Genomic DNA, 23,190 nt, shown 5'->3' with positions numbered 1-23,190 from the left:
TGCTGGTTCCCTCCTCCCTGGGTGGAGGTGGGCTGTGCCATGATCCCCTCTCTCTCTCATTAAGCAAACCACATCTCATGGTGTGTCTAAGGATGATGTGCACAAGCAGGAGATCCAGAGCTTTCCAAGGACATCCCTGTCCATTAGCATGGACAGCAAGAGCTGCTGCCATTAGCACAACCGATGAGCTCCCAGGGGAAGGGGCTGGTTGTGGCTCAGCTGAATTCCTCTGGCAGCAACCTGCTCCTGCTTTCCTGGGGACCTTGCAGCTCCTCTGTCCCAGGGAAAGAAGGAAGCAGGAGTGGCCAGGGGCCAGGCGACTTGTCCCAGTGAGCCCAAAACCCACTGGCAGCAGGCTGGGCACCCTGCCCTCCAGCTAAGCCACAGCCAGCCACCTTCCTCCAGCTCTGACATGGCTGTGCTTCAGCAGGGAATGACTGCTGCGTGGAGATGCTTCAAAAAGGGCTCTGGCAAGGTTAAGGTGTGGTGTAAAACCTAAATTATTTCTGTAGGGTCAAGTTGATGTCAGAGCCCGCGACGCTGCTGTCGATCCCAGGGTTGGAGTGTAGGGTGGAGGATCAGTGATCTTCTTCCAGCATTAATGCACAGCAGGCTGTTTATAACCCTGTTCCACACTGTTATTTAACATATGTAAGGGACTCGACATGGTTTATGTTCGGTAGCTGTGGTTTCCAAGCAGTATTGCATTTCTTCAAAATGAAGATACATAGTATTTTAAAACTATTTTTAAAACCAGTCACAAATCTGCAATCTTTTACGTCATTCCTCCTTCCTTCTATCAAACCCAAACCATAATACACAGTCAAAGACGACCAGCAAGCTCATGTGTGAGAACTCCGCTGCAAGAAACTCATGTGTGAGCACACACAGAGGGAAACTCAAAGCTGTAATTCAGTTAAATTGGTACAAGCTATGTTTAAGGTTTCACAGACATTCGGGATGTAGTCCACTGTTTAGAGTTGTGGGTACCAGCATGCCGTATGCAGAGGAGGAGAATCTAAGAGCTGAAGCAAAGCATGAGGTATTTATTTAACAATCTGCCTCAGCAAGTGTAAGGAAATGAAAAGGTTTCCTGCCCCTGGGAGTTCAGAGGGCTTAGTAACATGACCGCGTATCATCCTAAAATATCACCACTGCCTTCCCTTGCTGGGACTGACCCCATCCGCTCCTAAAGCAAGTCATAACACAACTGCATCTCTAACTCCCATTTTTAACAGACATCTCCACGAAGCAGAGTCAGCTGGGGTAGGGAAGTCTTAGAAAATTCTTTAGAAATCACTGTTAAAAGACAGTCTGTAAAGCACCGCTCCCTAAAAATGCCTGGCTTCTGTGGAGCATGGCAGCTCTTGCAGAGCTCTCTGGCTTTTGCAGTAGTTTTGCATAAATCAGACTTTCCAGTTTCCCAGGTTGATGGACTTGGGACGTTGTTGGATTAATTTTATCTGGTCAGTCCTGGAATTGGAGTCGTCCATACCAAAGCAGTAAGTTTTAAAGGCAGAAACCAATACCATATTTTACAGAGACAGTCAAGTTCTTCAAATGGGTTATTTATTCCAACAATATTAAAAGGAGACATACTGCTTTCTCAGTCATTTTTCCATTCGTGCCACCTTTTTTTAAAAAAAAAAAAAAAAAAAAACAAAACTCATGAGCCTAATCTTTAATTTCTCCATGGAAAAGCTGGAAGAAAAATATCATAGGGATGAAGGATCAACCCTCTTAGAGCATCCACTGAGCTCACTCACCCTTTGGAGAGGTTGTTTGGTTTGTTATTGAGATTATATTTTTTTAAATAGACTCTGAAAGTAAATAAATAAATAAAAATGTTTCCAGGCATTGGCATTTGCTTGTGAAGGAGGACTCAGACAATGCACAGGAGGCTCGAAAAGAGCCAGTAAATTCTAAGGGTGTAGAACAGGAGAGGGGATTAAGCCTGGTGATTAAATTAGGCGACGCATGAATACATTCCAATGCACAACATCACTCAAGCACTGGACAAAACATATGGCAACAATGGAAAGCGCTGCCCACGAGGTCACCTTTAATATGATTAGCCATGGACGCCTGAAAGGAGATCTCCCAAGTGCTCCTTTGTGCAGGGCAGAGAAGCACCCTCTGAAAGCCTTTGAGGCTCCGTGAACCCCGCACAAACGGCTGCTGGGTGTTAGGGGATGTGCCCAAGTCCATTGAAAGCAGGACACAAAAAACCTGAGCCTCGAAGCTGGGCGAGTGTGCTGAGAGCAGCTTTTGTTCCCCACTGGCAGGGCACTGGCAGGAGCCGTCCCCAGGGTGTCCTGCCTGACAGCTGGGTCACCCCACGGGCTCTCCTGTTCCGCTTGGACTTTTCAACTCCGCCGGCCCGCATTCACCGGCACGGCTCGCCTCTTTGAAGGGGGAGAAAGCGCCTCATCCATCACTGACACCAAGGGACTTAATTCCCTTCTTTATAACTGGAAAGGCTTTTGCTGCGAGCAGGAGGGAGTGCAGGAAGAGTAATGAAATCCAAAAGGGAGCCAAATGATGCTTTCCTCTGCTAGACGCCAGCACTGGCAGCGCTTGCTGCTGGCATGGCCTGTGGTGGGTGAAAGGAGACTCTTTTGTGGTATGCCATTAGCTACTTCCAAGGCCTCAGTTCATGTTTACCACAGCCACTGTGCTACTTCACTTGGTATTTTTTTCCAGTCCTGTTGATTGTACTGCAGAACTGCCCGAGTCTGTTTGGAAGCCTTGCTCACAGAAAGCAGAAACAAATTGCTTTTCGAAAGCACTAGCGCTTTTTTTTTCCTTCTCTAAACCAAACCTCACACTGATTTCCATAAACCAAATCTAAGGCTGAAACCTCCACTCAAAGCTGAAGAGCAAAGGTCCCTGCTAGGCTTTGCCCACTCTGGTTATCATCCAGCCCTGCCAGTCACCCTTGGCATGGTGGTGATGCCATCAGATGTGGGAGCACCGAGCTACACTGCCCAAACTGCCCATGAGTGTACCTAGCACCCAGCACTTCTCTGCAGCCACACAGTAAAACCCCAGTAAAACCCCCTCACAACAGCACCCAGCAGGCTGGCCTGTCAACCGTAATGGGAAAAAACACTCAATGACATTAAAGATAATCTTGCGTGAGTCACCTTGCATGACTACCTTGCTGTAATCAGGCAAGCCCTTCAGACTGCTGAACTCTACCCCAGAGGACCGTGGCACCTGAGCTGCTTGCATGGTTTCTGCAGGCCTTCAGCATTTCAGATTCCAAGCAATGACTAATTAGGGACATGTGAGGGACAGGCCCAAGGGCAAACTTCTTCCTCGTGCTTTGTATCTGCACGGCTAGGTGGATGAAAGTCATGGAGACAACCCCAGGAGGAACTTGCTCTGGTTGCTCAGGCCCCAGCAGCTACAAAGGCTGCATCACAGAGCAATCACAAACATGGCATAGGAGTGCTACCAGCTGAGCTCCTGCTATTGCCAGGAAAAGGAAAGGGTCAACTCCTAAAGCCCTTTCCAGCTTTACATTCCCAGGATGCAATGAATGCAGCTCAAGCCTTGACACAGCGCATCCCAGGCACTGCACTGCCATAGCTGATGTTCAGCAAGCTGTGAAATGCCCACCCCCTCCTACCAAAGACTCACCTCAGACCCTTCTAATAGATCTCAGAATCTCATGGGACCTACTAAGACTGAAGATCAAACCAGTTTCTAATGAGATAAAGTAAATCAGGCAGCTGCACATCAGTTCTAAAAGTATTTGGGGTAACAACTCCATGAAGGAGGCTAAGATTTTTTTTTTATTTTAGACAAACAAAGAAAATCCCTCCCCAAACAATTCTTTCAAAATGAAACCCTGTTCCTCACCGCTGTGTCCAAAGCAAGAGCAAGGATGAACCATGCCTGGCAGCATACCAAGCCAAAGCTGAAGAAACCCACCAGCCCAAAGAAGTCAGCTGTAGAAGCTGCCTGCCTTTCAATACTTTTCTTGAAGGGATGAAACCCAGATGATGTAACTTTGCCCAACTGCTTGGGGGTTAGGACAAGCCCTCTCTTTCCTGATGTATTCAGCTGCAGATGGTAGCAGTGAACTTGAAAGAAATAAGGTCATCAAGTTTACCCTGAGAAGTAGCTGTTTCTCCTTCAAAGTGAACACACAAGGGCAAGTTTAACACATCTCCACCTGCTCGGTTTCTTCATCCCAAGAAGTATGTACAACATCATGTTTGTCCTGGCATGTGGAGACCAACTGGCTTCTCTGCTGGGGGCCCTGACCTATGAAACTCCAACTAGATACCACAAGTCTATATGGCCTCTCTCAGTATTCACTGTCTGCTCTAGACTTTATCTTAAAATTCCTTGGTCACTGAGCAATAGCATTCCTCCAGCATGGAGAACCTGAGAGGCTTTAACACTGTTTTGCAGTCTTTTAAGAAAAGACACACCTGTCTGCTATCTCAGCTGGCTGCAACAGCACCATGTTCATGGGCTTTAAACTGATTTCAAGGAACCTGTACAGATGCTTGAGAATTTGAAAAGGAATGACCACACTGCACAAAGATTTCAAGGCTGTTCCCCTGCATAAAGACCGTGTGATAGCAGCACCCCTTGGCACCATCTTATGGATCCATCAATACACTCACCTCTTACTCCTGCCTAAACATGAGAAACCAGTAACTCCCCAGATCATCTAACCACCTATATGTTGCCCACTAGCTTGTTTCAAAAAAAAAAAAAATAACTAAAGAGCAAGACAATGCAAGCACAATATTAAAGACTATCAACCATCACTTTCAGTAATGTTTGAAAATAATAAAAACCAGAAAGCTGAAACAAAAATTCAAAACCTCAAAGTAATTTTGACCATACATACAAGGAGAAGGGAAAAGTTGATACATGATGCAACAGAAAAAATGACTCACTTTCTGAAATGCCAAAGCCTCTTTTAGTTCATTCTGTCTTCTATACCTGTTAAACACATCACTGACAGAGAAATCATTTTAAAAATTGCATTTTTTCTAAATCCCAGTTTAGCTACTTAAGCACTTTATTTCCTAGTATTGTGGGTCAGGTTCTACTCTAACATGCTAATAGAGGTAAAGCGCTTGCTGGATCAACAGACTTTCTTCTCAGAAAAACAAGGAGAGTCTTGAGATTAAAACAGAGACCTTGAAATTGAGGTGAAACTGCAGCCTTAAAGCTAATGCAAAACCTCCTGTTGATTCATGGGACTGAGAATTTGTCAGTTGGAGGGCTGCTCTCTGCACTGCCATGAGACTCCCAATAAGCTACAGCTCTGCAGTCCCCCAGGGTCAGCAGGGTCACAGGGATCAGAGCCATGACGCAGCCAGTTTACTTCAGTCGTCCAGGAAGGCACAAATTAAATTTTGTTGTATTCAGGCTAGACTGGTTTTTAAAAAAAAAAAACAAACAATAGTGACTGCTTGGTTCATTTGTATTTATGTGACAGAAACAAGTTTTTCAAGTCCAGTTAAAGGAATTACCCACAAAAACTCCTTCACAGTGATTTTGCATGGCTGGTTTCTTCCAGATGTCTGAAGTCTCTCAAGCCACTCTAGTCCAACAAACTCTTGAGGCCACTTACTGCCTCTTGCTTAGTTTTCAAGTGACCATCAGTTTAATGGTAGCTCACCACAGATGGGCAATGGACTGTCGCCAGCTTGGCTGGTAGCTAATTAGCAAAAATGCAACATATCTGCTACCAGCCTAGATCCAAACTGGAGAATGCATTCCATTCAGAGGGCAAAGTTTAATAGTCCTGTCAGCTTTTAAGGCGTTGACAATGCACCAACCTGTGAATACATATCTTTGGGGAGAGAAGGGCATTAGTGCCTCAAGAGGCAGCACGGAGCAGCAGGGAATCACAGCGTCTCCCAGGGCTGAATACAGCACTGCACAACGAAGGTGCACATTCAGGGAGGGGGTTTTTCTCAAACCTCTGGTATGGACAAACCTCAGAAACGAGTGCAATGTGGGCCAACCACCTTATCTGAGGTATTGCTCTCCACGGTCCCATTTTACGCAATTATGTATTTGGGGGAAATCTACACTGTGAATTATGTTGATATGCTTGAACAACTTCCTTATTACTGTATGAAGATGTAGAGAACTGCAAGATAAATGATCTAGACTACTGAAATCAGATTCAAAGCCACTCGCTTTCAAAACAAAACCAAGAGGTTGCTCAACGAAATGTACTCCCAGTGAATCACTGCAAATTTCAGCAGGGCATATAATTTCGGAGCTGTGGGCTTGGATGTGGAACGGTTAAAGATAAACCCAAAAGTGGACTTCAGCAGGCACTGGCTTCCTCAAATGGGGCAAGATCAGCTTCTCCTCAGCTCAGCTGCTAGGATCTTGGCTAAGACTCTTGTAGCCCCATTTCAGAAAGCTGTGCAAGCCACAGGTGCTTTCTGAGCTCCTTTGTACTTCAGCATCTGTATGCTATGGATAAGAAAAGATAAAACATCCCAGGACTCAGGAGTGATCATACTCAGATATGCCTGATTAAATGACTTGTGGTTATGGAAAGTAAGAATTTTTTTCCCCCTCACTTTAGAATGGAAATGAGAAATCACACAACTGCAACGTCTGAATCTTTCATCTCCTTCCAAATGTTGTCTTTTGTCATTATACAATTAGCCTTTCTTCCATTTACTGTTAGGTGAAAGAGAACTGGCTCTGACAAAGAGCTGCTACATCTTCACCTACAGCAGACTGATCACATTTGAAGTTACATCACTCAACACCCAGGAACTCCATCTAAAGAGAATGATGGATTAGCCAAGCAGTCAGCAATAATTAATACCTGAAAAAAAAAACCTTGTCAAGCCTCTGTTCAAATATTTGATAAATGAAATCTGAAACAACAAGAGACTTTCTGATGACGACTGTTCACTGCCAGGGAAGAAAACCACCACCAACTGGAGGGCAAGACTCTTGGAGCAAGGATTGTCTTCTCAGTAGAAAATGTAAAATAAGAATTTCCTCCCAGCACTCATCCCACATGCATCTCTACACAGACATTTTCCTGGGTTTTATCTGTCTTGCTATCAGAGGCTCTGAAGAACAAGTTTGTTTCTGCTTCATTGAGAACAAGTTTTTCCATTGTGAACCTCTTTCAATATAACCAGTAGAAGTCACTACTTCTCTGCCTACCAATCTCAAAATTACCAGTAAGCAGCTTGCTCAGCTGGATCAAGCACTGGATTCTCTGTTCACCTTAGCCATCAGCTTCACATTTGGGGCACATTCCATTACAATGAGCCACCACCTGCCATAGATGCCCTCTCTTTCCCCTAGAGATGATATTTGGCACTGACTGAGGTGCCTGTGAGCAAATGATGACAGGCTGCCTCTCACAGAGGCATGGGCAAGACCCATCTGTATCCAGTTAGTCCAGGAAGCCAAGAGACATCTATCTCATGTGTGAATTTGGAGTATCTGTAAACACCTTCAGCCCTGCTTGCAGGTCAGCAGGTGATGACTGCCAGCTCAACACCGTTCTGCAACAGCTGATCACCAACTGGATTCCATCAGTAGAAAAAGTCAAGAAATTTGGAAGTTATGACAAAGTACTACCCACTGCAACTCTGTCCTGTGCAAGCAAGAGAAAATTCCACAAGATAGCAGCACACTGGCTTGGTCCTGCCACATGTAGGCAAAGCCTGAGAATTGAAGGACTGGTGAGAAAGACCACCTGAAGTACACTGGTTGCTTCTGGATTGCAGAGACATGCTGGCCACAGTTCAACCCTTCATGCTGATGTGGCTTGTTTATCTGCTCTGCATCATGAGAAGTATCTGCTGAGGAACTGGGATAAAAAAAAACTTGAGTGGGCCAGCAATAAACAGTAGAAACAAAAAGGCACCAATTCTTATTCAATAGCTGTCAGTAGTGATGTGAGAGGAAGAGAAGAGTCAGTGCTGGCCTGCGGCGCTGATTTGGCCTGGGAGTCAGAAGAAGGCTGTCCTGCCAGCTCTGCCACTGGCTCACCATGAGAGCTCAGGCAACTGCTTCACTGCTTCATGCCTCTCCCACCTCCTGGAAGGATGGAGTCTGCCTCCCTCTGATACCTGCTCTGAGACTGGCAGATGGAAGAAGCTGTTGCTGTGTCAAACAGCATCTCAAAATTAAAGCATAAGACCCCCTCTTTTTTTTTTTTTTTTTTTTTTTGAGAAGTTTCCGAGCTTGCAGGCCTATGGTATGTTTACTAAAACTGAAGGGTTAAGCCCTGTTTGTTTAGAAGAAAAACACTTGTACATGACCAGAGAACTTGAATAACTGAGCTAGTGGCTGGAATACTTACTCCAGGAAGCTTAAAGTCATAACCCACTCTTGCATTACTGATGCATAAATTAATGCCTGAGCACCACTGTGTGGGGAGCTTCTTCCCAGCCGTGTTTGCCCAGACATCTGGCTGCAGTGGCTCCCAGGACGATGCTCTACAGCCAAGCCCCGTGCTCCAGCGCCCAACTCCCCCCTCCTGCTGGAGCCAGCTCGACCACTTCACCACCTGCTCCTGCTGGGACACAGCTGCTCAGCTCTAAAAGAACAATCGGAGAACGGCAGGACATGCGCGAAGACATCAATCCTACTCGCACCCCTGGGAGGACTTCATTAAAATCCCAGGGCAAAAGATTAGACTCGGAGGGCTTTCCGCTCAAAATCCTAATTTAATCAAAATATTTTAAAACCTTCTGGCAAAACAAACACCTCCATGCAAACACAAAGATGCTCAGCTAACACAGGCCCTCTTCAAACCACGAGGTCCCACAACACCTTCCTGCCCATCCTTGGGGTGTGCCCAAACTGCCCGACCTGAGCCATTAGGTGTTCCTGATGACAACAGTGACATTTCATATTTGCCTGTGAAGTACCATGTTCCCCTGTGGTACTGTAGGAAAGACATTTTGAAAATCATTCCTACTTCACTAACACACCTTTGCAAAAGCATTTTGCTTACTCCTGCAAGGAAGAGCAGTATCCCCCAGCAGAGAGCTGCAGCCTTACTCAGATGCTCATTTTGATGTATTAACTAAGGCTATGCAAAAGACACAAAATCCCCAAAGGAAATTAATCTCCAAATATATCCAACATTCCCCCAGCTGCCTTATGTATCACACAGTATAAGCAACTGTCCATAATGATCGTGTAGCACCTGCTGTCCCCATTCTGGGTATCAGCAATGTCTCTCTAACCCAACATCAAAGAGAAGGAACAGACAATGGTGGAATTGTGGGAGGAAGTGAATAGTGAAAGCTTCTTGTCAGTGTGCATTTCCATTTATCTCACAGCACCATACATAGAGCCTGCCCTGCCTCTGCTCTCACGTTTGTGCACTGTTGCCGTAAGAGCCTCTTTAGGGAGACGACATGGCAGTTTTCAGGATTTTATAGACTGGCCTTTTGGATCTCCTCTTGGGCCAAAACAAGTGCCAAAGCAGGTAAACACCTCAACCTACCCTGTGGGAACCAGATCTGAGATGAATTTGGTACCAATGCCACACCCTAAGTGATGATCACCAGGACTTTCCTTTGAGGCTAGCCAAAAGCCCAACAAAGCAACACTCCCTGGAGAGACGCAGCCAGGAGCCCAGCACTGCAGCAAAGCCATTCACTCCTCCCCACAAAGGTGCACGCACTGAGGGTGTGTCGGGGTAGCCCATACAGCAGGCATGGCTAGAAAACCCAAGCAGCCCACCAGGGAGTATTCCAGCCAGGATGGTCTTCCTGCCCCAGCAGCACTTTAAGACAAATTCATCACATCATGCTAACAAGGAAAACACAAGTGCATACAGTTAACTGAGGTCTATACAATATTATAGCTCTTTGCTATCCCATTTAAACAGTTCTTTCGATCCACAGTGACTTCCATTCCTATATGGATATATTGTATTTTGTGCACAATGACTGTTTAACCAGGGTAGAAATATTTATTACTTCCATGTAGCAAGAAAAGACCTGAATGCTCACTATACAGATATAAGGCAGGAAATACGACAAAACAATTTCCTGTAATTATTTCCAGCAATCATTCATATTGGAAAATCTTAATGGTGACAGTAATTAATCTGTGGCTCTTCAGATTTCCAATTAAACAGCATTAGCAAGAGCAACTGTCTAAAAATACGTGTTTCTGTCCTATCCCATTAGCCACAACTATATATGACATTTCCAAAATACAGGGTCACATCCTGCACGTACAGTGCCCTCCTTCCTTCTCGCTTTCCGTGTGCGAATGGCTTGAGTCAGCTTCTCAAAGCTGTCTGCATCTAGTAAGTAGTGAGGCATTGGCCCAGGCTGCCCAGGGAGGTGGTGGAGTCATCAGCCCTGGAGGGGTTCAAAAAACACGTAGGTGTGGCACTTGGGGACATGGTCACGGTAGTGTTGGGTGATGGTTTTGACTTGATGATCTTAGAGGTCTTTTCCAACCTTAATGATTCTATGAATAAACAGAGTTAGTTTTGAGAGCCTCAGAAACCATAGCTGGTTAGTATGTCAAGTATGCCATATACTTGGTGTTTTGGAGCTGGTATTCTGCACACATTCTGGTGTCTGGGGTCTTTGTGCTCATTTCCCTATGTTGCCTGCAGCAGAAATACTCTAATAACTCAGGAGTCCCAACAACCTTAATTAAACAAAGCTATTCCAAAAATCACTTATTTCCTTATTCTTATTTCCCCAGCAGCCACGGGACAGGACTGTAAGTAAGGTCTCCAGTGTGGTACGGGGCTACAACAATACAATTTTTACCATCTTTAAGTTATTCAAAACAATAGAAGCTCACCGGGAAAAACAAGCCTTGCTCAGCCAACGAGACAGTGGCACAGCACACAGGCTGGGAGCACGCAGAAGCGAGAGCATTTCACTAGCAATCCAACCCTTAAATCCAGGTGACACTCATCTTTGCCATTTTTATCCTTTTCTTCTTCACTTTTCACACACACTTGCGAAGCTGAATGTGTGTTGCACAGGAAGCAAGGAGAGAAACTATTTTAGCAAACAATTCGATGCCATTAACCGGTCTAATACAAATGCACTCTGTTGTTCTCACAATGAACTTTGGACAAAGCCAAAATTTTGAGCACCCAGGTATAAGTGTGCTGGCAAAGGCAGAATCACCAGCACAACAAAAGCCACCACTCTGCTCACAGACAGTTGTCATAGAGACAGATCAGCATCCTGGGGTATTCTCATTTTAAATATGCACAGAAATCCTTTTTAACCTGTCTTCTTGTAGGCATCTGTCCTCGTGATTAATTTATAAACTGTTGAGGCCAAAAAGAGAATCATTTATCAGTAGGTCTCCTCTAGGCAGGCTGGAGCTAAGGAGATTTTCTGCAAACTTGATGTTTTTTGTTGAAAGCAAGTTTCTATCTGATTCCCTGGCTAGTGTTTCTAAAAGCTGTGGTTTGGGGAAGTGATCCAGCTTCAAAGTAACCTGGCCAGGAAAAAAAAGGAAAATTGTGGGTTGCACTCGTTTTGCTTTTTAAAGCAGGTCAGATCCCTGCTCCAACTTATAGTGTGGCTGCACCAAAAGCTGCAAGAGGACAGCACAGGGGTGGCATTTCATGGTCCCAGGGAGGAGGAAGACAATATTGTAAGTATCTGGACATCTTTTCTCAAAGTCACAGTACAAGGCACCTCTTGCCTTTACATCTAAAAGCTGCAGCTCCAAATAAGAAAGAAAAGAAATACATTCATCTCTTGTCTGTGCACTCAAAGTTTCATAAGCTCCTTAGCCTCTGAAGGTGCAAAGACTTTAAACCTCTAAAACTCAGTGCTCAGCTGCCATCTGGAGCTAGGAAGCTGGCAGGCAGCACAGGAAACCACATTCTAGGGAAAAAGCCCCAGAAAGGGCCTATAAGGACAGCAAGATCCCACAGAGCGACAGATGATGGGCTTTGAGCAACCTGCTCTAGCAGAAGGTGTCCCTGCCCATAGCAGGGAGGTTGGAACTAGATGATCTTTAAGGACCCTTAAATCATTCTATGATTCTATGTGTGGCTCTGGTTGCAAAGCAGGTCCTCAGACCCAAGTTCCAATGCAGCAGGATTCCCCTACAGATCTCTGAGGCAGGAATTCAAAATTACACAACCCCAAAGAGACACATATACTGACAGAGAATCCATGAATCCTAAGCTTTCAACATCATGTGCTACCTCTGTAATTTGTCTCAAGGTCTTCTGTGTGACCCAGATACGTAATTACCAAGTTGTTAAAAAAAATATATATTCTTCACCCATTGAGCTACAGAGATTCCTGCTTCTAAAATTACTGCTAAAAGATAAAACTATGGGTAAGCAGATGCCACTCTCACACTAGATCACAACAGTCCAGCAGCAACATTCCAAGCCATCACGGCCAGGGGCAAAGCAGGATGGGTGATTTTTTTCCCCCCGTGATTTTCTTAATATCACCAGGAAGCACAAGAACATGCCACACCAAAACATGGCAGGGTGGAAGTAAGCAAAAAAAAAAAAAGTCATCACTTTTCAACCAGGAGTGACCCCAAGGTAGAAGCTCTCAAACATAATGCATCGTATAGGAAGAGGGCTCATATCCCTTGGAAAAAAAGCACAGGAGTCAATCATGCCCAGCCACCCCCTCCCTTAAGACTGTGGGATGATCATTTCCTTCGCTCACATATTTATTTGGAATCTGATAATTCATTGCCCCTAGTTTCCTGCTGGAGTTTGTCTTCCATTGTTCAGGATTTACATTACTCAACAGGAAATCAGTGAGAGGTCCAGTGATTAGAAAGGTGTGTTTCCCATCCAGACCCACCCTTGCTCACTTGCTCAGGGCTGGAAGTTTGACCTGGTGTGCAACTGAATCCATGGGAACTCAGGCAAGTGGGGGAGCAAACGCAGAGGGACGCATCTCCTTCTGCTAAAAGCTACAGATTGCTTTGCCTGGCCATATGCTGCTGGCCATGTCCATGCACCCATCCCTCATGTATTGTTTGTACTTAAGCCTTACAGCTTTCTCCATGAGCTGGGAAGGGTGTAATTTATCAAAATACAACTATCAAGGCAGTATTTGAAAAGAATAAGCATGGTGAAAGCATCCCTTGAACTAAACTGCACTTCCTTCTCAGAGACTGTTACTTTTGCTCTGACACTCTTGCCAGAGAAGAGAGATTCTGTGAGGCATAGAGTGCCACTTGTGAGCTATAACCCAGTTTATCACATTGGTTGGGAGCTAGGCTGAGTAGGAATCAGCCCTCTCTGGTGCCCTTTGCAGACAGGGACATTTAACCCCACCTCACACATGATGCTCCAATATATTCTCTTTATTGGCTCTTCTGTATCAGCACAGGGCAAAACAAACACTGCTAATCTTTTCTGGGGTATCAGTGGAACAGGATGCTTCCCAGGCCAAATCCTCCCATTGAAAATGTCACAACTGTTTTAAAACATACTTTCCCTGAGGTTAGTTTGATAACAGGTAACTCAGCTCAGGCACACAGAGTGACTGCTCAGTACTACACTGAAAGTAGGACTTGTGGAATGCAGCTGGTGACCTTTCTGGGCCACAGCTCCCAGTCAGCGTGGACTGTTGCTCCCACCCAAATGTCTCCAAGGCTTCCCAGTTAGCTCATCAAATGCAGAGGCTGGGTTTTTTTGTTTCTCTAGCATGAGAGTGTGCTTGGGAACAAATGCCCAGCTCATTAGCCATCGTATGATAAACCTCAAAGAGGGAAGCCTCTGTTCCAAAAGAGGTTCAAAAAAAACTCCACGGAACTTAAGTGGTTGTCCGATTTCCAAAAATTATTTGAATATGATTTTAACAATTATTATTTCCTTTGAGCAAGGAGGGACCTTGAGCAAATGCCTTTGCTCCAGGCTCACTTAAGTGTGCCCAACCAGCCCTCCAAGTCCTCCTACAAGAGGTAGGCAAGATAGTCCCAGACACCATAATCATAATGCCTACACCAGAAAGTTTATCCTAAGCTGTAACCCAAATCTCCTCTACTGAAACTCAAGATACAACTGTGTCATCTTGTCCACCTCAGAACTAGGGAAAAATCGCTTTGCCTCCTCTTTCTTTACAGCAGCTTCACCAGACTAAGCCACGTGCTCTGTCGGGGAAGGTCAAAGATTATAGACACTTCTTGCTCTTGCTGCTCTGCAATGACTTCTCTAAAATTAGATTTTCCTGCAGCTGGAGACAACACTACAATGGCAAGTAAAAAGGTATGGTTACAACATACCTCTTATATACAATAGTCCTGTTTACATCTCTCAGTATGTTAGTTTCTTTCTCAGCAATATCCTTATGTTGACTCATGCTCATTTTGCAAAATGAAACAATAGAGTTTCCTTATATTAAAAGATTATTTTGTCTTCTGCTCAGGAAAGCCACTGGGTTCTATAAATTACTGGAACAAAACTGTCAGAAGCCACCTCAGAGCAGTTGAACCTCAAATGCAAAAGTTTGTTTTGCTGTGATAGCCTAAACTATCTGGGTCTACTTGTAAAATACAAGTGACACATACCACAAATGATACAAGATAATTTCAATTACGCCAGACAGAAAACCTCCTCACTAGCATTTCTTTCTCTGAAACACACCCAGCACTTACAAGTATTAGCTTAGATAACATTTAGTCATTTTCCCTGCACAGAGAGCTGCTACAAAAGCTGTGGAAAACATGAGTATTGCAAGCACAGAAATCTGGAGGATGAGCCTTCCACAGTGAAATGTGCACTGAGAATATCTGAACTGCTTGATAATGGATGACAGTGTCATGGTTTGTTTCACTGGATGAGTTATTTACCCAGTCCACCAGGGTTTTAGGATTTTGAAAAATGTTGAAAGATAGACCACTCCTTAAAAAAAAATAGGAACTTTTTTCTTTTTCTCCTACTTTAGTGCTTTTGGTACATGATTCGATGCTGCTCTTAAGACGACACTGGCACACAAACCTGCCTTTCTATTCCAGCCTTGACTTCCCCCTTCGAGTTTTTAGACAGATCAGGAAATTCTTAAAGGATTACAACATGAAATGGCTTCCATGGCGCAGGAGCCTCTGGGAGGGCCGGAGTCACTCACCTGGTCTAAGCGCAGAGCCCCGTCGATGAAGCGCTGGCTGCGGAGGTTCTGCGCGATTCGGTGCAGGCTCAGCACAGCTTGCTGGATCTCGGCTACCGAGTGCTGAGGGGAGACAGGGGGCAGCTCTTCAGGTGAGAACATCTTCCCGGGGCTTTCAATCATAGCCTGTGCGTGGTCATAGCTTAGCTTCACGCAGGAGCAGATCACCGTCCGCCCAAACCATTCCTCAAGGATCTGCAAAAATCGGAGAGTGTAAATTGTTCTGAGGACTTCTTATTCCAGTGCACAAAAGCTTGAGAAGTGGAACAAAGAATGGAAGGAATGACACCAGACCTCATCACTGATTGTGAGCTTCACATGAAGATCTTCTCATACTAAAACCATCGGGCCTTTCACTTATATAGATTCTCTTGTGTCTAGTAACATAAGCACAACATATTGTGCATACACATAGAGAACTGCTTGCGTCTCCCTCCTCTATCCGATTTCCCTCTTTCACAGAGCTCAAAGAATTACAGCCCACTGGGGAGTCAAAAACCGACTCAAGGGTTACTAGGTGCAAGAGTGGAAACAGGCAGACACACACAGGCAAGAAAGGATCTCCTCTGTCTAAAACAGAGATTGCATTCCACCTCTTTGATTAAAGTGTGGCCAGCAGCACACAAGGGGCTGGCATTAAAACACTCAGTTTGCAGGAGTACTGCAGAAATTCCAGTGTCTGACTAGCACTTGTGAAAGTGCCTGAGTAGGACTTTGGTGGGTCTCGAGGAAAGAAGGTCAGTCATTGACACTTTGTTTCTCTGATCATGCCTATGGTTCCAGTCCCAAACTCAAGCCAGGAACCTTTCTAAGCTTCCAAGCTAATTTTGAATGTAGAGGAAAATAACCTATAAACCCCCTACTAAATTATTTTAATTTAAGGCAGAAGCCACTCCCACTTTAAACACTAACAGAATTTCAATGCAGAAGCAGCAATTCAGATTTATTTCTTAAAGTAGAACAGAAAATCTATTTTCAGCTGAGATATGTAAAAGAGTGCAAATACTCATCAAGCTAGTGAAAAAGTGCAGAGGCACAAAGGATAGAAAGCTCTCCAGAAGAGTCAAGTACATTGGCATGAGGGCTCTGGAGACGGATGCAGTCTGTGATAAAGCATTCAAAGCACAAGTGCTCAGAGAATGAATGGAGAATTGTAATTCTGCCTTAGCTGCGAGTGCCACCTTATCCCTTCATCAGAACAACAGGACAAGGTAAATTGTGCAAGTGGCTGTGTCTGGGGAGAACAGTCAGCTCTCCCCATGACAGACTCATCACGGGCAGTGATTCATAAAGGCCAGCCCTCTTCTAAACAGGAAATCATTGATCCTCAAGATACCTTTGCTGCTTCCCTCTCTTATACCATATAGAACATATGTGCAGTATAACTCAGCAGCTCAGAGCTCTGAAAGTCACTGGGCAGTTAAGCACATTTCTATTTTGAAAGCATCCTGACAGGAGGGATGCAGCAAGTGATGTCTTGCAATGTAAAGTGTTCTGACCCTTGGCTTATGGTTATTCTGTGTGTGCCCCTTTCTCTATGCCAAGAAGAAAGGAAGAGAAAGTCACAAAGCAGGGCAGAGATGCTGTGAAAGTGGTGGCAGCATCTGCACTGCATCTGCTTTGCTGCAGCCCATTAAATGTGGTTCACCTTCTTGTGGCAATGGGGGATCCGTATCTGGTAGGTCAGTGACATCTGATAGAGTCTGCTGGACCCAAAAAACCTCCCAATATTAAACAAGCACAACCTCTGGTGTGGAAGAGGCTCCACTGCTCTTTAAATGATCCACTTCCAGCAAGTTGAAGACTATTGAAGAAGTCAATAGTAGAGATACTTCAGGCTTCAGTAAGACATGGATGGTACTCAGGCACGAGAACGGTGGTTCTCCTTGTGGAGATGATCTGGGAGGATGGCTGAGCAGCCTTTGTTTCAACTAAGCACTTCTACCAACCCTTCAGTTGTAATAGGCAGCTCTTTCAACTTGCTGTTCAAACATTTTCACACACTACTTCCACCTCCCTGCTAGCTCCTCCATCTCCTGCTATCAATTTCTGCATCAATGCCAGCTCTCACTGTTATACAATCCCACACTAAATATTTGGTGTTTGGAAAGCACTCTCATTTTGCTTTTAAAGTAGGTGAGTCAATTCCATCACGCACACGTGTTTAACAGGGTTAAGGACTGGGCACAAAGAAGGGTAATTCTGAACAGAAGCGCTTTCCCCAGTCCCCAGGCTACCCCTGGAAGTCAGCTCTGAGGCTGCACAGTGCTTTCTGCCACCAGCTTCCAAGAGCTCTCACTGTACCTTGCAAGAGGCAATAGACCAGATTTCCACTTTGCTGTCTAAACTTGAAGCTTTCAACAAAACCTCATTTTTCTGCTTGCTAAGAAGAGGCCAAATATTTCAGAGCTCCACTCACTTCCTTGTAAGACGAGAGACACAGCATATTGGGCCCCCAGAATACAACTAGAATGTCAAATCTCAGGCAGGCTACATTCAGGGCAAAGCATCAGGACAAGCAGCCCATTACTAGCAGATGTTAAATTTCTGTTATTTCTCCATTTCCTCAGTTTCTTTTTGTGTGCTTGGTCTCTCAAAGGCAACAAGCAGTGTGATGTAGAGTGCCCCATTTCCATTCCTGCAATGGCTCTAACAGGTGTGAACTGGTCAGTGACAAGCCTGAGAGATCTCTTATTAACATACCCAAGAAACAGCTTCTCATCAGGATTGCCTGGATACCTTAAACAGGTCATGCAGAAAAGGAATGGAGTTTGGATGCATCTTGCCCCACACAGTCCAGTAACCCCTGTGAGTAGTGAGTAGAGGTGCCACGCTCAGCCTTGCTGCAGCAGGCTAGCCTAACTCTACTCACTGCCCACACATTTCCTGGGAATGCCCTCCATCTCCACCCCCAGTGGCCATCCAGGCAGACTTCGGGTAACCACAGCCTTGCGCCCCTGGTTTGGAAGCGCCACCGGAGGAACAGGCAAGCTTTGCTTCTGAGAGGAAAGCTGCATGAGGCTGGCCAGCCCCGGTGCCAGCTGATGGATGGGCAAAGCAGTGCAGAGGAGCAACATTTGGGGTTCACGAGCTGGGACTTGGAGATTACGAGTAGCCCACAAGACCAGTCTGCAAGGTGTCTCCTGTCACAGCAAACGCGGTGTACCCCAACTGCAGACAGAGTACCAGTAACTGAGACATTTTTAGGGTTATGTTAAGGTTTCCCTCAGCTCTTGCTGCTTTTGAGAAAAAACTGTTGTTTGTGTTTTTTGGTTTTTTTGTTTGTTTGTTTGGGGTTTTTTTGTTTTTGTTTTTTTTTTTTGAGTAAAAACCATGTGATGGCAGTTAGTGTGGCTCAGCTGGAACCCTCCCACTAGCACAGTCCATGGTGGTACGAGTCTCTCTGAGGGTGTGACGCAGTTGTGCAGGAGGCTGAGGACTTTCTCCTCACAAGGCAGTGTCTGTATCACGTCCTGGCTGACAACAAGAGTTATGAGCCTTGAAGACACATTTTTTGTATAGGCTGTTTCAGACTGAAGCCATTTTAATTCCTCACTGGTAGGAGGAACCAGCAGGGCTGTGCTTCAACCACCAGCCGGCAATAACTTAAAAAGAAGAGTTGCATCGTTTGTTGTCAAATATCTTTCTGTTGACTGCACCAGAACAAGAACGTGCTACGTTGTTCCTACAAACGCCCAGCTCTGCTTCTGAAGAACAGCACAGATGCAACAATATGGTTAACGCCTCTGCCCTTGGAAAATAATTTCTGATACATCATGTCACACTATCCCACTGGAGTCCATGGAGCTAGGCAGAGTACTGCTCTGGCAACATTTTGTTACACTCAATGAAAACTAGAAAAGAAAAATTCCAAAACCCACAAGCAATAGAAAAAAGAAAGTGCCTGTCTCCCAGAAAGTACTAAGCCTGGAATTATTTTTCTATAAGAAACAAGAATAAACAATGTCAACAACTTATCAATAGTCACACTGACATGAGGAATCTGCATGGCTTTCTCTTGGGAGATGCATTAGCCCTAGACTTATTTGCTTTAGAACAGTTACAGTGGGGACTCAGAGCAGCTCTTACCTCTAGTAGTGCTGCTGGGCTCTGCTTTGCAAGCTCAAGGTTACGATACTGCTGTGTACATGGGGTGGAATGAAGTGCTCTTTGGCCTCATGCATCCCTCACTGAGGAATGCCCTGTCCTCAGTGTCAGTGTTCTCACAGCTCTCCACCACCAGATGAGTTTCAAAGGCCATGTTGGGGCCTTTGATTCGCCTCCCTTTCACCCAGCAGAGCCTGGGAGAGCATGTGATCCTGTTTACACTGAATTCAGGCTATAGTAACACCTAGAAGTACAGGAGACACATTTCTGTTTCAACTCAGAGATAAGCTCTTACAAGAATGCCCTGCTGGGCAAAAGCCCTACAACCACTTTTGCTCTTGGAAGGAGTAAATTATTCTCTGGTCTTTGCCTGATATTCAAATCAAGTGCAAGTCCTGAAAGGCCTGCTAGGAGAAACCAGTTTGCTGAGATGACCATAGGCAGTCTGCTTTCCAAGGGGCACTGTGGTCATGGCCCAGATCACTATTCCTCCAGAGATCTGCTCCTGAGCAAGCCTAAGGCAGATGCTGAAGCTCCTCTATTTTCTCAGTGGTCACACAGGGTTGGTTTGAACACTGTCTGAAAAGCAAATAACGTATATGTCGCAGGGGACAAGAGACAAGCCTTATTTTAATTAAAACTTGCCTATTAGCTTTTTGAAGACCACTCAAAGTCAATAAAAGGCCCACCAAGTAGCTACTATTAGAAGGCCTCATGAGTAATCATGCTGTTGCTATAGGAAGTGGAACCCTTTTCACAACAAACAAAACCTATGCAGTGCCAGTGCAGGGACTTGCTGGAGAATTACAGATAGACAACTGCAACTATATTTTGCTAAAGCACAAAACAAGATCCAGTATCCTTTAGAACAGCATAGACAATAATAAGGAAGTAAAGTTAATCTTTGTGAAAAACTACCAAATTGGCAGAAGAAATACTCTCCCCCAGAGACAGTGTTGCACATGAGCACAACACTGGTTAAAAAAAAAAAACAATTTCTGAGTACACAAAGTGTACTTCACATAGATTGGAGAGTCCTCTGGCAGTGGCAGTCTTTAGTCCTCCTCAGTCAGTGAGGGGACCCTGTGGTCACCAAAGAGGAGATTGTTAGGATTACAAAGACTGTAGGAGAAGAACAGGGAGAGAAATGAAGACCTGGGGAGAGCTGGCAGGCAGCTGAAGGTAGCTCTCTGCACTGACAGCCAGCCTCCACAGCTGCTCCCTGGAAATAACACATGCAGAGGATGGAGCTGTGCCTTTGCTGAAGAGCTATCACGCTTTACTTGAATCGATGTAATTTGCAGCTCTAAAGAATGAAATAGTCTGTTTACCAGGGAGGCCACAGAGGAATACTGCCTGCATCCGCTGCATTGCACAACTGCCTAGGAGCATGAGGCAGGGCTGGACTCAGGGAACATCTTGTCCTACCCAAAGCCTTTGAATTTCTGCAGGAAGGTATTAAATGGATGGGTCACCTGGCAAAGAGCAGGAAATTCTCCATACCTGAGAATGATACAAATGTTCTTCCTTTCCCCACCATGTAGTAAGATTATTCCAGCTGGAAGTTCTACTGTACCTCATCAGCAAGACAAAATACATGAACAGTCCTACATCCTTCAGTATTGCTCATCAACAAGTCCTTTGCTATCCACCTGGGTGTTATGGTCTTTTTACTGCTCTGTTTGCAAGAGCAGGAGCTGGGCACCGAGAGAGGACTGAACAGCAGGAGGATTGCTTGCTGCTTGAGGTACCTTGCCTTCTGGAGTCATCTTCCACATCACAGAGAACGCCAGCCTGTCTCGCATGGGATTGAGACTGCATAACTCTTCACAGAGCAGCTTGGGAAGCATCGGGATCACCTGGAAGAAAAGAGAGCTTTGGTGAGACATGGGCTTTTTACACCTGTCTGTGGCCAAGCTTCTCCAACCAGTTGGTAAAAGACAGGCTCGGCAATGCACAAAAGAAGAAAATGTGTTAAATCTTGAGGATCACATTCTCTGTGGCAGAAGCAGCTACATCATAGCTCTGGGATGCATCACCCACGCCGGAGTGACATCACATTGCAAACAGTGCACTGGCACAGGAGGAGTAAACCAAATCCTCTGAAATGAGAGGAAGTCAGACACCGCTAAGGCCACCCACACTCACATCAGCCCTGTCACTCAATGAAACCAGAGGGAGCTGTCAGTCTCCAACCTGGGAATCGTTCCCAGTGCTCCTCTCTGAGGAATGGAGTGAGCATCCCAGAGCATCCTGTGTCCTCACTTATGCAAACTCTTCACTCTGCAGCTTTTAAAGTCACAAAGCTCGCTGTTTTCCACTTCTTCCCACTTTGGCACAAAGAAAAATGAGGAAGGCTCAGCATGTCAGGAAACTTGATGTTGAAGAAATATGGTCCTGGCAGTCAGGAGCTCAAGAGTTTGGATTTGGGAACTGCATTACGTGCTTTGCCACTGAATACTGTGTAAGCAGGGAAGCAATGTAACTCTGCTCCCTGCAAAGTATCAACAAAACTTCTCCCCTGCATCACAGGAGTGGAGCATGGGTTTAATACAGATTGAGCCATGCTTTGTTGCACAGACAGGCATGCGTAGATGTTGGAAAGATTAACAAATGCACCTGCTTTATGACTGTTAAACATGATGTTTGCAAACAAAGGGAGAATAATTACTATTTTACTATACTCAACACTGAGTAAAATGTCAGTCAACAGACATTTCTGGCAGGGATTTTTTAACCCGTAACCCAGTTCCTTACAACTAATCAATATTTCTGCTGCTGAGCACAATTACCAAACCACAAATTACTCACCTGACTACAGCAAGAAAGCAAAAGCTTTAGAGTACATTCACACTAGAGCAAACCTCAGCAACTCCAAGTGTTTCTACCAGCCCTGAGTTATTTCCCAGGTAAAGTCTGCAGTAAAGATAATATTTAGCAGATGTTTAATGAAGTAAACCTAATTATTAGAGTTTCACATTATTTCCATTCTCATTATTTACCTTTGTGAAGAAGCAGTAACTGCACTCAAAGAACCACGTTATTCCTCATTTATTTTGAGTGGCAATGCGGGGTGGTGCATTTCGGAAAAACACAGAGAGAAAAAGCTCTACTTGGTTGCCATAAAATATTTTAGCTATTTAATTTACTTTCCATTTTGATTGCTGTGTGCCACCCTGTAAATACAGGACCAGCAGGAAGCTGACTGACACACAAACTTCAGCTTTTCTGAACTCTAACACCGATTTGGTGATTTCAGAGACAGCTTTTTCTACCTGGATGCTAGGGGAACAACTGCTCTTCAAAACAGTACCAAAAAAATTTGTAGATATCCTTTTTTTTTTTGTATTTACCTTTTGCTTTGAAGGAAAAACTCTTAAAATATTTAATCACATTTGTGGTTTGGCACCAGATGATGGCTATAAATCCATTCTAATTGCAGTGCATATTAATGCCAAAATGTTGATTGTATGGTCTGTGACTGTCAAGGAATCACTTGCAACATGAATCAGCAGCCCTGGTTCAGCTGGAAGGTCACAAGGGCACAGATTATAATATGCTGTTTCCCGCAACACAAAGGCCGTCAACTCTGTTATTCCAGTTGTGAACAGCACGTTAACAATACTGGTACATTCATAACTCACAGATCCAGTACGTGAGCTGTGCCATGCTCTCTGGAAGGACTCACACCACGAGGTTATAAACTTAGCCTGAGTGGTGCCAAGTCATACCAGAAATGAGAGAAAAGAGCTTTACAGACTATGGGAAATCCCTGCCTGCCCAAGATCACCCATGACCACTGTGAGACGCTGAAGTTCAGGTCACAGTGAACAAAGTGCTATGAATTTAGTAAAAGCTCCCATGCCCTTTTCCAAATTAAAAGCTGCAGTTACTAGCTTTACTCTCCCCCTCCCCACAGTTGCTTATCTGATAACAGTTCATACTTAAAGAACATTTCTGTGCC

At 44.9% G+C, this 23,190-nt stretch overlaps 1 protein-coding gene across 1 annotated transcript in view; it reads right to left on the bottom strand.

Moving 5' to 3' along the window:
• Positions 1-15,080: 15,080 nt before the first annotated feature.
• LOC103768643 (DIS3-like exonuclease 2) overlaps positions 15,081-23,190 on the bottom strand; it is a gene marked incomplete at both ends in the record, with an annotated part of 55,218 nt that continues 47,108 nt past the window's right edge. The window contains 2 exons of the mRNA XM_008935795.1: positions 15,081-15,314; positions 20,978-21,085. Of these exons, the coding sequence (XP_008934043.1) occupies positions 15,081-15,314; positions 20,978-21,085 (342 nt within the window). The remainder of the gene's footprint in view (positions 15,315-20,977; positions 21,086-23,190) is intronic.

The sequence above is a fragment of the Merops nubicus genome, unplaced genomic scaffold, assembly GCF_000691845.1.
Source record: "Merops nubicus isolate BGI_N331 unplaced genomic scaffold, ASM69184v1 scaffold18072, whole genome shotgun sequence".
NCBI classification, from domain to species: Eukaryota; Metazoa; Chordata; class Aves; order Coraciiformes; family Meropidae; genus Merops; species Merops nubicus.
The sequence above is the reverse complement of the archived record's forward strand: the minus strand, read 5'-3'. Positions and strand labels throughout refer to the sequence as shown.